Source organism: Camellia sinensis, unplaced genomic scaffold, assembly GCF_055761805.1.
Source record: "Camellia sinensis isolate YWXY unplaced genomic scaffold, ASM5576180v1 Unanchor3, whole genome shotgun sequence".
Lineage (NCBI taxonomy): Eukaryota > Viridiplantae > Streptophyta > Magnoliopsida > Ericales > Theaceae > Camellia > Camellia sinensis.
This window is the reverse complement of record NW_028129178.1, coordinates 17144696-17159919: the sequence shown is the minus strand read 5'-3', so window position 1 is coordinate 17159919 and position 15224 is coordinate 17144696. Positions and strand designations below refer to the sequence as shown.

General features: G+C 37.4%; 2 protein-coding genes across 2 annotated transcripts; both read right to left on the bottom strand.

Annotated features, from left to right (window-relative positions):
- On the bottom strand, nucleotides 1-623 carry LOC145816109 (uncharacterized). The gene is made up of 2 exons (XM_082912355.1): nucleotides 359-623; nucleotides 1-311 (listed from the first exon to the last, which is right to left on the bottom strand). Exons 1-2 carry the CDS (start codon nucleotides 621-623, stop codon nucleotides 1-3), a joined length of 576 nt encoding a protein of 191 aa, XP_082768481.1.
- Nucleotides 624-3616: 2993 nt separating this feature from the next.
- LOC145816108 (uncharacterized) lies at nucleotides 3617-4486 on the bottom strand. The gene has a single exon (XM_082912354.1). The coding sequence runs from the start codon at nucleotides 4484-4486 to the stop codon at nucleotides 3617-3619; it is 870 nt and encodes a 289-aa protein (XP_082768480.1).
- Nucleotides 4487-15224: the final 10738 nt, after the last annotated feature.

Here is a 15224-nt window from a genome sequence, read left to right as displayed (position 1 = left end):
TTAGGGTTGGAACAGGTGTAGGTATTGATGTTGCATTTCTTCCTCTCTTTCCCATGTTGCGTCGATTCCGTAATGTTCTTGCCACTCAACTTTTACCATTGGAATCTCACGGTTTCGTAGTTGTTTTACTTGTCGGTCCAGAATGCGAATTGGTCTTTCCTCATAAATCAACTTGTCATTCAACTCAATTTGGTGGTAGTCAATAACATGTGACGGATCCGGAAGGTACCCACGAAGCATAGAGACATGAAACACGTTATGCACTTGACTCATATGTGGTGGAAGGGCAACTCGGTAAGCTACCGAACCCACTTTTTCCAGAATTTGAAAAGGACCGACATATCGGGTGTCAACTTACCTTTTTTTCCGAATCTTGGGTGCCCTTTCATCGTAGTGACTTTCACGAAAACATAGCTATCTACGTCAAATTCCAAATCTCTCCGTCGATTATCAGCATAACTTTTCTGCCTACTTTGAGCAGTTTTCAACCTTTCTTGAATAACGTGAACTTTTTCAGTGGTCAACTGAACAATTTCAGGCCCTAATAAGGATTTGTCTCCAACTTCAACCCAGCACACGGGAGAACGGCAAGGTCTTCCATACAAAGCTTCATAAGGTGCCATGTCTATGCTCGAATGGTATTATTATACGCAAATTCTATCAACGGTAGATGGGTTTCCCAACTTCCTTGAAAATCTAGTACACACATTCTGAGCATATCCTCAAGAGTCTGTATCGTCCTCTCGGATTGACCGTCGGTCTGAGGGTGGAAAGCCGTGCTGAACTTTAATTCTGTACCCATTGCTTCCTGTAAACTTTGCCAGAATCTAGAAACAAACTTAGGATCTCTGTCTGACACAATTGAGACCGGAACACCATGAAGCCTCACAATTTCATTTACATAAATTTCTGCTAATCTGTCTGCATTATACTGAGTTTTTACCGGCAGAAAGTGGGCGGACTTAGTTAATCGGTCCACAATGACCCAAATTGAATTCATACCTCGAGGAGTCCGTGGCAACCCCATAACAAAATCCATGGTTAAATGTTCCCATTTCCATTCTAGGATGGGAAGAGGTTGCAATAATCCAACAGGTCTTTGATGCTCCGCTTTTACTTGTTGACATTGCAAACACTTAGAGACAAACTCCGCAATCTCCTTCTTCATACTTGGCCACCAGAAATTCTGCTTCAAATCTCGGTACATTTTAGTACTTCCTGGGTGCATTGAGAACCGTGAGGTATGTGCGTCTTCCATCAGTTTTTGTTTAAGACTCCTCACATTGGGAACACATAGTCGGTTTTGAAATTTGAGCACTGAACCTACTACACCGAATCCCGGTTTTGGTTTTGTTTCGAACTCATCATGTATCTTCCTCAAAGTTTCATCTTCCATTTGGTGCACTTTAATCTCTTCAAGTAAGGTTGGTTGTGCCACTATCGCTACTCTTAGGGCTTTTTGACCATGTAACACAAGGTTCAATTCCACCTTATCCAATTCAATTGCCAAGTCCTTTTGTCCCGTAACCATACTTGCCATATCTTCCAAAATCCCCATATTTTTCCGACTGAGTGCATCTGCAACTGTGTTGGCTTTACCAGGATGGTAGTGAATCTACAGGTCATAATCTTTCAGAAGTTCCAACCACCGTCGTTGCCGCATATTTAATTCTTTCTGAGAAAAAAGGTACTTGAGACTTTTATGATCAGTGTATACCTCACAGGTGCTACCGTACAAATAATGTCTCCATATCTTTAAAGCAAAGACTACTGCTGCTAACTCCAGATCATGCGTGGGATAATTCTTCTCATGGAGTTTCAGCTGCCTAGATGCATAAGCGATGACTCTTCTGTTTTGCATAAGTACGAAACCAAGCCCTTTGTGCGAAGCATCACTGTAGATTACAAATCCTTCTGTACCGGATGGTAAGGCCAAAACTGGTGCTGTTGTCAACTTTGTCTTCAATTCCTGGAAAGCAGATTCTCGTTCCTCTGACCATTCGAATGCAACTCCCTTTCGTATTAGTTGTGTAAGTGGCACAGCAATTTCAGAAAAATCTTGAACAAATCTCCTGTAATAACCAGCTAGCCCCATAAAACTACACACCTCAGTCACATCAGTAGGAGTTGGCCAATTTACGATTGCCTCAATCTTGTGTGGATCAACAGAAACTCCTTCCTTCGTGATGATATGCCCCAGAAATGCCACCTCTAGTAGCCAGAATTCACATTTCTTCAGCTTTGCATACAATTTCTTTTCTCGAAGGGTTTGAAGGATCACACGAAGATGATTCTCGTGAGCATCTGCATTCTTTGAATAGATGAGAATATCGTCAATAAAGACCACCACAAATTCATCCAAATAAGGCTTGAAAACGCGGTTCATCAAATCCATGAAAGCTGCTGGCGCGTTAGTAACTCCGAATGGCATAACCAAAAATTCATAATGACCATACCGGGTTCGAAAAGCTGTCTTCTTAATATCATCAGCCTTGACCTTTAATTGATGGTACCCAGACCGTAGATCAATCTTGGAAAAGACTTGTGCCCCCTGCAGCTGGTCAAATAGGTCATCAATCCTTGGTAATGGATACTTATTCTTGATTGTGACATTATTAAGTTCCCTATAGTCAATACAAAGCCGAAGTGTTCCATCCTTCTTCTTTACAAACAGAACTGGTGCACCCCGCGGAGACACACTCAGACGGATGAACCCCTTGTCCAATAAATCTTGCAACTGCATTTTCAATTCCTTCATCTCAACTAGCGACATTCTATACGGAGTCTTTGAAATGGGTTGAGTTTCCGGTGCTACTTCAATGGTAAACTCAATTTCACGGTCTATCAACTGCCCTGGTAATTCTTCAGGAAAGACGTCCGGAAATTCACACACAATTGGGATCATGTCAACAGTTCCATTCACTACTTGCCCCTCCAAAACACTGCATAAATACCCCTGACACCCTTTTTGAATTAATTTACATGCCTTTGCTGTCGAGATCAAATAAGGTGGAGAAATTACGCCATGCCCCTGTAAGGTAGACTCTAATTGTCCCGGAGGGTGGAAACTGACTCGTTTAGTTAGACAATCTATAGTTGCACCATATTCACCCAACCAATCCATTCCCAGAATAATATCAAAATAAGTCATGTCGAGAGGTAACAGATTGGCATATACCCGGACATCCCCAAGCTCGAGTTCGCAACCACAATAAACAGAAGTACAAAGCACAGAATCTCCCATAGGTGAAGATACACATAACATATAAGACAGTGTTTCTTCGGTTTTATCTAAGTTTTGTGCAAATAATTTTGACACAAAGGAATGGGTAGAGCCAGAGTCAAATAAGATAGAAGTAGAATGACCGTGAACCATAAATGTACCTGACACCACTGTTGCTGCATTCTGCACATCTCCTGGAACCAATGCAAACACTCTGCCTTGTCTCGCTATGTCTTTATTGTTGTTAGGTTTGACCGGTGCCTTGGTGTTAGTAGTTGGTGTAGACCCTGCTGAGCTAGTAGCAGCCCTGTTACCATTTCGTTGATTCCTCTGAGGGCAATCCTTTATCAAATGACCCGTTTTGCCGCACTGATAACAGGCTCCAGACTTCCATTAGCATATCCCATGATGCCTCTTTCCACATTCCGAACAAACAGGAATCGTACCCTGATTAGGGGCAAAAGTATTCGAAGTCCCTGAGTTTTGTTTCTTGTTTGGTGGAGTTGCCACTCCCTTTGACCATTGATTATTTTGCCTCTTTCCTTTCCATTTAGCAATCCGGTTCTGAGCAGCAAGGTTTGCCTCAGCTATAACAGCCCTCTTCAGCACATCTACGTAGGTAGGCAACTTTAACATATTGACTCGGTCCAAGATAGCACCCCATAAGCCCCCTTCAAATTTTCGTGCCTTCTTATAGTCCGTGTCCACCATATGCGGTGCAAACCGGGCTAACTCTGCAAATTGGGCCTCATATTCAGCAACAGTCTTATTCCCTTGTCTGAGAGTTTCGAATTCAGTCACCTTTTTGTCCCGCATGCTTTGGGGGAAATATTTATCATAAAACAGCCCCAGAAATCTGTCCCATGTTAACCCTGGATGGATTGTCCTCGTAAGCATCCACCACCTCCGTGCCTCGTCCTCAAGAGTAAAGGCAGCTAGTTGTACCTTTTGAGCTTCGGTGCAGGGAAAGACTTCAAATAACTTCTCTATGCCTAATACCCAGGCCTCAGCTTTCATCGGTTCTATTCCTCCTTTGAAAGTTGGCGGTTTCATGTTTTTAAAGTCCTTAGTGAGAGTGATAGTTCGGTCTTCAGCGTGAAAATCTTGCACTACAGGTGGGGGTACTGGTGGTGGTGGCGGTTGTTGGTGAGGCTGTTGCTGTTGTTGCCGTAAAGTCTCTGCCATTTCCATAAGCATCCTTTCTATCCTATCTAGTCGGGCTGAGGTGGCATCTTCCACATCTTCTGTCCTTGTTCTCACCATGATCTACACAACAATTAATTAAATACTATTGACATAGTGCGACATGGTTAGCATTATCAGAGTGCACTAAATGTTGCCATCGAACTTGTCTTATATTTTTAGGATGTCATGCATGAGGCCTAAATCCTTTCTAGACACCCTACAGCTCAATGGATTCGTGTGTGAGATAGCAACTCGTGCTCTGATACCACTGTCACAACCCAAGAACCTACCCCTAAAGGTTCGGGCATGACCTATGCAAAAACGGACATAAAAACTGATGTACATACTGTACGGGGCCTTAACGGAAGCATAAAATATTAATATAACATAATACAAACATACTCCATTGAGCTATTTCCGATATGCCAGGATCTCATGCATTACATATGTCGTTAAAAGCGGATAAAGTTTAAAACTATATCCTTGGATATCGTGTACAAACATACACATTTACAGTCCTAGCCCGATAATTGGGCATAACAAAAGGAATATGAAAGTTATGTACAACATCCGTAGATGGCTCTCAAAAGTAAACCCATATCTTAGCAGCTTCACAAAAACAAATGGCCTGGTATGGTGTCTGGACATGTAAAGGTTGATAAAAGGGACAGCGTCAAGTTAGGATTGACCCCCTGACTGATGACCTACAGAAACGGACATAATAGAGAGTGAGCCGGGCTCAATGAGTAGTAATACATGATGAACGACGTCTAACTTGAAATTTAAATACATTAATACATAAAAAGATGCAGCATGCACTTGGTTTATCTGATTCTGCGTTTAGTTCATCCTGGCCCTAGGCCTAATCCTGTGACATGAGCATGTGGCTATAAGCCCTTGAAACATGATGGCACGAAGCCCTTGAACATATGGCACGAGGCCCTTGCAATACACTTGAAATTTGTGGCATGAGGCCCTTGAAATACACTTGAAAGTTGTGGCACAAGGCCCTTGAAATACACTTGAAACTTGTGGCACAAGGCCCTTGAAAATGGCATCTAGCCCTTGTAATGCTTTTCTTTACATGCTTTTAACATTAACATATCCTAAACATGCATAAGTACATTACATGCTTGAGACATTAACATAATTGCCTTACATGCCTTAAAACTTTTTTTTGGGTGAATAACATGCCTTAAAACATTGACATGATTGCACAACATTACATAGGTACTACTACTCACAGTGTTGAGGTGGCGTGTTGCTTCCTTCTGGAATGTGCCCTGCACACAATTAATACATTAGTTTCGTTTTTTTTTGTTAAAAACATTCCGGAGTCTTACACCTTGCATGCATTTACAACCGCTTTAAAATCATTTGTAAAATATTCTAAAAATACCAGAGAGGCAAGCACTCAAAACTGAACAAACATTTAATTTTTCCTGAAAATGAGTCTCCCGCTCGAGCGCCACTTTGTGCGCTCGAGCGGACTGTAAAATGCACAAAACTGCTGAGAGGTGGTTTTTCCCGCTCGAGCGGGCTTTCCGCCCCTCGAGCGGACCGAGCAGATTCTGAAATTCTGAACTTCCATTCGAGTCCCAACCTGGTATTCACTCCATTTTTTTACATGCAACCCAAAGTTAGGTTAATGCAATATTCCCACCTAACATCACTATAACATGGATTCTACCTTGAGTATAATAAATTAACCAAGATTAGAAGCTTCAACAAGCCATCTCTCTCTCTAATTCCACTCTTGGATTCAAGTTTTTCATATCCTTGACACATAACACATGATATATGCATAATTCCATGAAGTGATGATAGAAAACTGTAGATTGAAGTATAATTTCATACCACACCCAATCTAGATGCCTAAGCAACCAATTGAGAGAAACCCTCATTAATCAAGCATGAATTAGACATGAATGTACTTACCCAAAATTTTTTACTTACCCCAAAAAAAAGAATTAGACATGAATCAAACATACACATCAATTACAACTCCAAGTGGCCATAATAAGAAGGACTTGAGCTTACCTTGAATTCAATCCTACACCTCTAACAATTTTGCCAAGCTTTCTTGTTGAATCCCTTCTCCCCCAATTTCTCTTCTTCACTTTCTCTTCTTTTCTCCCCCAAAATGGTATTCACGTTTTTTTTTTTTTTTGTTTTTGACCAAGGCTCATGAAGTCTTAGAAGTATATATATTCATAAATAAGGCATATAAGACAAAAATGAATCGTTTAATCATTCCAAAATTAAAATTTCGCAAACATGCTTAATATTACTTAAAAAGTATGCTGATCACAGATATATAATCAATTTCAGCTAATTAAGCTGTTAAGGCTTCCAATTTCTAATTCAAACGTGTTAATGGTGACAGATAGTTTCCTTGTGAGACAGATAGACATTCATAGACATGGATTTTACTTCCTTAGTCATAATTTTTCACGGAACTACACAGTAAGCATTTAAAAGTACCAATCGAGGACTAAGAATATAACAGAAATCATGTGCGAGGGTCGGTTTATTACACAAACTACCACTAGACAACCTACAACATAAAGCCACACTCGCAGAAGCGAAAGAATAACAGAAAACAGAACCCCACTTTGCCCATATATCCTTTTTGTCCCCAAGTAACCCCTATCATCAGAGATAATAGATGGAAACTTGGGGTGGGATACATGGGCAAATAAACAAAAAACACCACAGATACATAAAACATAACAGAAAACACACAATACAAATGTAACAAACTAAACACGCAACAAGACCAATCGAAAAATGATAACTGCCCCTGCTTGCTCCCAGTCTCTACCTCGGATGAAAGCATGGAATCCAATAAGCATCTCGCTTCTCATAGCCGTGGCATCCTAGCCACTCAACCAAAGCCATGACGAACGAAAATATCTATCCCATGAAAGATCCTGGCTGAGTCACATGAAGCCTGCGTAGTCAAAAACCATAATCGTTAAGCTACAATTACACAGAAAATTCTCTTTCCTAGAGGCTGTTCAAGGCTCATTTGAGTTAAACTTCCCACTTAAGCTAATGAATCAGTTGGTGACCAAAGTTAATTAGTTCCTTGTACAAGATAGAGAAGGATGGAGAACGACGGAGAAGGTTAGAGAGAAACATTCTTCATGAGAGCTAGAAGAGAAAGTTAGATAAAAGAAAGAGAAATTGGAAGAAAATCAAAAGGAAGAATTGAACACTTAGGTGACTTAGAAAATCTTAAATAAGGTGCTTAAGTTAAAACTAATATCTTTAAGCACCAATTAATCCAGAAATTCTCGTTCTTAGAGGGTAAAGAAGGTTAGCTTGAGTTAAACAGAGCCACTTAAGCTTACTCCAGAAACAATTAGTTGTCTAAGTTAATTATTGCCTAAAACAAAATGGAGGATGGAGAAGGATGGAAAGAGTTAGACAGAAACTTTCTTCTTGAGAGCTAGAAGAGAAAGTTACAAAAAAATATGAAATAAATAAATAAATAAATAAAGAGTAGAAAATCAAATGGAATTCAAATTCATCCTTATGGACTTGAGAGTTCAACACTTAGGTGAGTGAGAAACCCTGAATGAGGTGCTTAAGTTAAACTAATATCGTTAAACTACAATTACTCAAAAAATTCTCTTTCCTAGAAGCTATTCAAGGTTAGTTTGAGTTAAACTTCCCAACTAAGCTAATGAATCAGTTGCTGACCTAATCTAGTTAGTTCCTAGAACAAAATAGAGAAGTACGGACATGGACGAAGAAGGTTAGATAAAAACATTCTTCATGAGAGCTAGAATAGAAAGTTAGAGAATAGGAAGAAAATCAAAGGGAATTCAAATTCATCCTTTTGGACTTGAGAATTAAACACTTTGGTGATTTAGAAAACCTTAAATGATGTGGTTATATTAAATAGAGAAAGATGTAGAAGGACAGAGAAAGCTGGAGAGAAACATTCTTCTTGAGATCTTAAAGAGAAAGTTAGAGAAAAGAAGGAGAAATAGGAAGGAAATCAAAGGGAGTTCAAATTCATCCTTTTGTGCCTGAGATTTGAACACTTAAGTAATTTAGAAAACCTTAAATGAGGTGCTTATGTTAAACTAGTAACGTTAAGCTACAGTTACTGAGAAAATTATTTTTCCTAAACACTGAGCAAGGGTAGTTTGAGTTAAACTTCCCACTTAAGCTAATGAATCATTTAGTGGCCTAAGCTAATTACTTCATAGAACAAAATAGAGAAGGATGGACAAGGACAGAGAAGGTTATCGTGAAACATTCTTCATGAGAGCTAGAAAAGAAAGAGAAATAGGATGAAAAACAAAGGGAATTCAAATTCATAATTTTTGACTTGAGAATTGAACGCTTTGGTGATTTAGAACACCTTAAACAATGTGCTTAAGTTAAACTAATATCATTAAGCTCCAGTTAATCCGAAAATTCTCGTTCTTAGAGGAAAAGCAAGGTTGTTTTGAGTTAAACTTGGCCACCTAAGCTAATGAAACAATTAGTGGCCTAAGCTAATTAGTTCCTAGAACAAAATAGGGAAGGATGGAGAAGTATGGAGAAAGTTAGAGAGAAACATTCTTCTTGAGTGCAAGAAGAGAAACTTGGGGAAATGAAAGAGATATAGGAAAAAAATCAAAGGGAATTGAAGTTCATCCTTTTGGAATTTAGAATTGAACACTTGGGTGTTTAAGAAAATCTTAAATAAGGTGCTTAGGTTAAACTAATATTATTAAGCTACGATTATTCATAAAATTCTTGTTCCTAGTGGCTATGTATGGCTAGCTTGAGTTAAACTTTGCCACTTAAGCTAATGAAACAATTAGTGGCCAAGGCTAATTAGTTCCTAGAACAAAATAGAGAATGATGAAGAAAGACGAAGAAAGTTAGAGAGAAACATTCTTTTTGAGAGCAACAGGAGAAAGTTAGAGAAACAAAAGAGAAATAGGAAGAAAATTAAAGGGAAATCAAATTCATTCATTTGGACTTGAGAATTGAACACTTGGTGGTTTCGAAAACCATAAATAAGGTGTTTAAGCTAAACTAAGATCGTTAAGCTTATATTACATTGAAAATTCTCCTTCTTAGAGTGTAAAGATGGTTAGTTTATTCATCCAAAAAAAAAGATGGTTAGTTTGAGCTAAACTTGGCCACCTAAGCTAATGAAACCATTAGTGGCCTATGCTAATTAGTTCCTAGAATAAAATAGAGAAGGATGTAGAAGGACGAAGAAAGTAAGAGAGAAACTTTCTTCTTCAGAGCTAAAAAAGACAGTTATAGAAATAAAAGAGAATTAGGAATAAAATCGAAGGGAATTCAAGTTCATGCTTGTGCACTTAAGAATTCAACACTTTTTTGGGTGAATAAGAATTCAACAGTTAGGTGATTAAGAAACCTTGAATCTGGTTCATAAGTTAAACTAAAATCGTTAAGCTACAATTACACAGAAAATTCTCTTTCCTAGAGGCTGTTCAAGGTTCGTTTGAGTTAAACTTCCCACTTAAGCTAATGAATCAGTTGGTGACCTAAGTTAATTAGTTCCTTGTACAAGATAGAGAAGGATGGAGAATGACGGAGAAGGTTAGAGAGAAACATTCTTCATGAGAGCTAGAAGAGAAAGTTAGATAAAAGAAAGAGAAATTGGAAGAAAATCAAAAGGAATTCAAATTCATCCTTTTGCACTTGAGAATTGAATACTTAGGTGACTTAGAAAACCTTAAATAAGGTGCTTAACTTAAAACTAATGTCTTTAAGCCCCAATTAATCCAGAAATTCTCGTTCTTAGAGGCTAAAGAAGGTTAGCTTGAGTTAAACAGGGCCACTTAAGCTTACTACAAAAACAATTAGTTGTCTAAGTTAATTAGTGCCTAAAACAAAATGGAGGATGGAGAAGGATGGAAAAACTTAGATAAAAACTTTATTCTTGAGAGCTAGAAGAGAAAGTTACAAAAAAATATAAAATGAAGACAGTAAAATGTACAAGTTTACAAGAAGCATACCCCAACAAATAATCGATGAACAAAACACCACAAACTACCACTAGACAACCTACAACATAAAGCCACACTCGCAGAAGTGAAAGAACAACAGAAAACAGAACCCCACTTTGCCGATATATCCTTTTTGTCCCCAAGTAACCCCTATCATCAGAGATAATAGATGGAAACTTGGGGTGGGATATATGGGCAAATAAACAAAAAACACATAATACAAATGTAACGAACTAAACACGCAACAAGACCAATCGAAAAATGATAACTGCCCCTGCTTGCTCCCAGTCTCTACCTTGGATGAAAGCATGGAATCCAATAAGCATCTCGCTTCTCATAGCCGTGACATCCTAGCCACTCAACCAAAGCCACGACGAAGGAAAATATCTATCCCATGAAAGATCCTGGCTGAGTCACATGAAGCCTGTGTAGTCAAAAACCATAATCGTTAAGCTACAATTACACAGAAAATTCTCTTTCCTAGAGGCTGTTCAAGGCTCGTTTGAGTTAAACTTCCCACTTAAGCTAATGAATTAGTTGGTGACCAAAGTTAATTAGTTCCTTGTACAAGATAGAGAAGGATGGAGAATGACGGAGAAGGTTAGAGAGAAACATTCTTCATGAGAGCTAGAAGAGAAAGTTAGATTAAAGAAAGAGAAATTAGAAGAAAATCAAAAGGAATTCAAATTCATCCTTTTGCACTTGAGAATTGAATACTTAGGTGACTTAGAAAACCTTAAATAAGGTGCTTAAGTTAAAACTAATATCTTTAAGCCCCAATTAATCCAAAAATTCTCGTTCTTAGAGGCTAAAGAAGGTTAGCTTGAGTTAAACAGGGCCACTTAAGCTTACTACAGAAACAATTAGTTGTCTAAGTTAATTAGTGCCTAAAACAAAATGGAGGATGGAGAAGGATGGAAAAAGTTAGATAGAAACTTTCTTGTTGAGAGCTAGAAGAGAAAGTTACAAAAAAATATAAAATAAATAACTAAATAAAAAAAGAGTAGAAAATCAAATGGAATTCAAATTCATCCTTATGGACTTGAGAGTTTAACACTTAGGTGAGTGAGAAACCGTGAATGAGGTGCTCAAGTTAAACTAATATCGTTAAGCTACAATTACTCAAAAAATTCTCTTTCCTAGAAGCTATTCAAGGTTAGTTTGAGTTAAACTTCCCAACTAAGCAAATGAATCAGTTGCTGACCTAATCTAGTTAGTTCCTAGAACAAAATAGAGAATTACGGACATGGACGAAGAAGGTTAGATAGAAACATTCTTCATGAGAGCTAGAAGAGAAACTTAGAGAAAAGAAAGAGAGATAGGAAGAAAATCAAAGGGAATTCAAATTCATCCTTTTGGACTTGAGAATTGAAAACTTTGGTGATTTAGAAAACCTTAAATGATGTGGTCATGTTAAATAGAGAAAGATGTAGAAGGACAGAGAAAGCTAGAGAGAAACTTTCTTCTTGAGATCTTGAAGAGAAAGTTAGAGAAAAGAAGGAGAAATAGGAAGGAAATCAAAGGGAATTCAAATTCATCCTTTTGTGCCTGAGATTTGAACACTTAAGTAATTTAGAAAACCTTAAATAAGGTGCTTATGTTAAACTAATATCGTTAAGCTACAGTTACTGAGAAAATTATTTTTCCTAAACGCTGAGCAAGGGTAGTTTGAGTTAAACTTCCCACTTAAGCTAATGAATCATTTAGTGGCCTAAGCTAATTACTTCATAGAACAAAATAGAGAAGGATGGACAAGGACAGAGAAGGTTATCGTGAAACATTCTTCATGAGAGCTAGAAAAGAAAGTTCGGGAAAAGGAAGAGAAATAGGATGACAATCAATGGGAATTCAAATTCATCATTTTTGACTTGAGAATTGAACACTTTGGTGATTTAGAACACCTTAAACAATGTGCTTAAGTTAAACTAATATCATTAAGCTCCAGTTAATCCGAAAATTCTCGTTCTTAGAGGAAAAGCAAGGTTGTTTTGAGTTAAACTTGGCCACCTAAGCTAATGAAACAATTAGTGGCCAAAACTAATCAGTTCCTAGAACAAAATAGGCAAGGATGGAGAAGTATGGAGAAAGTTAGAGAGAAACATTCTTCTTGAGTGCAAGAAGAGAAACTTGGGGAAAGGAAAGAGATATAGGAAAAAAATCAAAGGGAATTGAAGTTCATCCTTTTGGAATTTAGAATTGAACACTTGGGTGTTTAAGAAAACCTTAAATAAGGTGCTTAGGTTAAACTAATATAATTAAGCTAAGATTACTCATAAAATTCTCGTTCCAAGTGGCTATGCAAGGCTAGCTTGAGTTAAACTTTGCCACTTAAGCTAATGAAACAATTAGTGGCCTAGGCTAATTAGTTCCTAGAACAAAATAGAGAATGATGAAGAAGGACGAAGAAAGTTAGAGAGAAACATTCTTCTTGAGAGCAACAGGAGAAAGTTAGAGAAACAAAAGAGAAATAGGAAGAAAATTAAAGGGAAATCAAATTCATTCGTTTGGACTTGAGAATTGAACACTTGCTTGTTTTGAAAACCTTAAATAAGGTGTTTAAGCTAAACTAAGATCGTTAAGCTTATATTACATTGAAAATTCTCCTTCTTAGAGTGTAAAGATGGTTAGTTTATTCACCCAAAAAAAAAAAGATGGTTAGTTTGAGCTAAACTTGGCGACTTAAGCTAATGAAACCATTAGTGGCCTATGCTAATTAGTTCTTAGAATAAAATAGAGAAGGATGTAGAAGGACGAAGAAAGTAAGAGAGAAACTTTCTTCTTCAGAGCTAAAGAAGACAGTTACAGCTTTGCTTGGTTGTTTCTTGTTTCTTTGTCGTTGTTGGTAGTTTGTGGTAGGGCCTGGGGTATGCCTCTTGTATTCGTGTAAATTTTCCTTGTTTTATTTTATTTCTTATTCACCCAAAAAAAAAAAAAGAGAAGAAGATAGTTACAGAAATAAAAGAGAATTAGGAATAAAATCTAAGGGAATTCAAATTCATGCTTGTGGACTTAAGAATTCAACACTTAGGTGATTAAGAAACCTTGAATCTGGTTCATAAGTTAAACTAAAATCGTTAAGCTACAATTACACAGAAAATTCTCTTTCCTAGAGGCTGTTCAAGGTTAGTTTGAGTTAAACTTCCCCCTTAAGCTAATGAATTAGTTGGTGACCTAAGTTAATTAGTTCCTTGTACAAAATAGAGAAGGATGGAGAATGACGGAGAAGGTTAGAGATAAACATTCTTCATGAGAGCTAGAAAAGAAAGTTAGATAAAAGAAAGAGAAATTGGAAGAAAATCAAAAGGAATTCAAATTCATCCTTTTGCACTTGAGAATTGAACACTTAGGTGACTTAGAAAACCTCAAATAAGGTGCTTATGTTAAAACTAATATCTTTAAGCCCCAATTAATCCAGAAATTCTCATTCTTAGAGGCTAAAGAAGGTTAGCTTGAGTTAAACAGGGCCACTTAAGCTTACTACAGAAACATTTAGTTGTCTAAGTAAATTAGTGCCTAAAACAAAATGGAGGATGGAGAAGGATGGAAAAAGTTAGATAGAAACTTTCTTGTTGAGAGCTAGAAGAGAAAGTTACAAAAAAATATAAAATAAATAAATAAATAAAAAAAGAGTAGAAAATCAAATGGAATTCAAATTCATCCTTATGGACTTGAGAGTTCAACACTTAGGTGAGTGAGAAACCGTGAATGAGGTGCTTAAGTTAAACTAATATCGTTAAGCTACAATCACTCAGAAAATTCTCTTTCCTAGAAGCTATTCAAGGTTAGTTTGAGTTAGACTTCCCAACTAAGCTAATGAATCAGTTGCTGACCTAATCTAGTTAGTTCCTAGAACAAAATAGAGAAGTACGGACATGGACGAAGAAGGTTAGATAGAAACATTCTTCATGAGAGCTAGAAGAGAAAGTTAGAGAAAAGAAAGAGAAATAGGAAGGAAATCAAAAGGAATTCAAATTCATCCTTTTGGACTTGAGAATTGAACACTTTGGTGATTTAGAAAACCTTAAATGATGTGGTTATATTAAATAGAGAAAGATGTTGAAGGACAGAGAAAGCTAGAGAGAAACTTTCTTCTTGTGATCTTGAAGAGAAAGTTAGAGAAAAGAAGGAGAAATAGGAAGGAAATCAAAGGGAATTCAAATTCATCCTTTTGTGCCTGAGATTTGAACACTTATGTAAGTTAGAAAACCTTAAATGAGGTGCTTATGTTAAACTAATATCGTTAAGCTACAGTTACTGAGAAAATTATTTTTCCTAAACGCTGAGCAAGGGTAATTTGAGTTAAACTTCCCACTTAAGCTAATGAATCATTTAGTGGCCTAAGCTAATTACTTCATAGAACAAAATAGAGAAGGATGGACAAGGACGGAGAAGGTTATCGTGAAACATTCTTCATGAGAGCTAGAAAAGAAAGTTCGAGAAAAGAAATCGAAATAGCAAACGTGATTAATTGAGCTTTGGAATGGGTTAGTGAGAGAAGCTCTGACATCTCTCTAGAAAACTTATGTTTTCTGGGGTTCAATATCTCATTGATTGCCGATGTCTGGAGTTAATGCTACCATTAATGAGCGTATTGAGAAGGTGAATGCTAAGGGTGAGGAAGTAAAGTCATTAGATCTCGTCGTTGGAGACTTAGGGTTCACCAAAAATAGTTTTGCGATTTTGTGTGAGAGTTCGATGGCTTCTGAAGCAGAAGTTACAAAACCTAGTGGCGAGGGTCTTTCAGCCGCGATTAGCAGTGGAGGAAGTCCAATGGTTAACCCCTCCCGTATGGAGGTTAATCGAAGTGTGGGGATTCAGATAGCGGA

Bases quoted from the DNA above. Each gene is read 5' to 3' on its own strand.
- LOC145816109 (XM_082912355.1), bottom strand. From the start codon at position 623: ATGGCACCTTATGAAGCTTTGTATGGAAGACCTTGCCGTTCTCCCGTG. The intron at 312-358 runs GTAAGTTGACAC...TTCTGGAAAAAG, and splicing joins CCCAAGATTCGGAAAAAAAG to TGGGTTCGGTAGCTTACCGA.
- LOC145816108 (XM_082912354.1), bottom strand. From the start codon at position 4,486: ATGGTGAGAACAAGGACAGAAGATGTGGAAGATGCCACCTCAGCCCGA.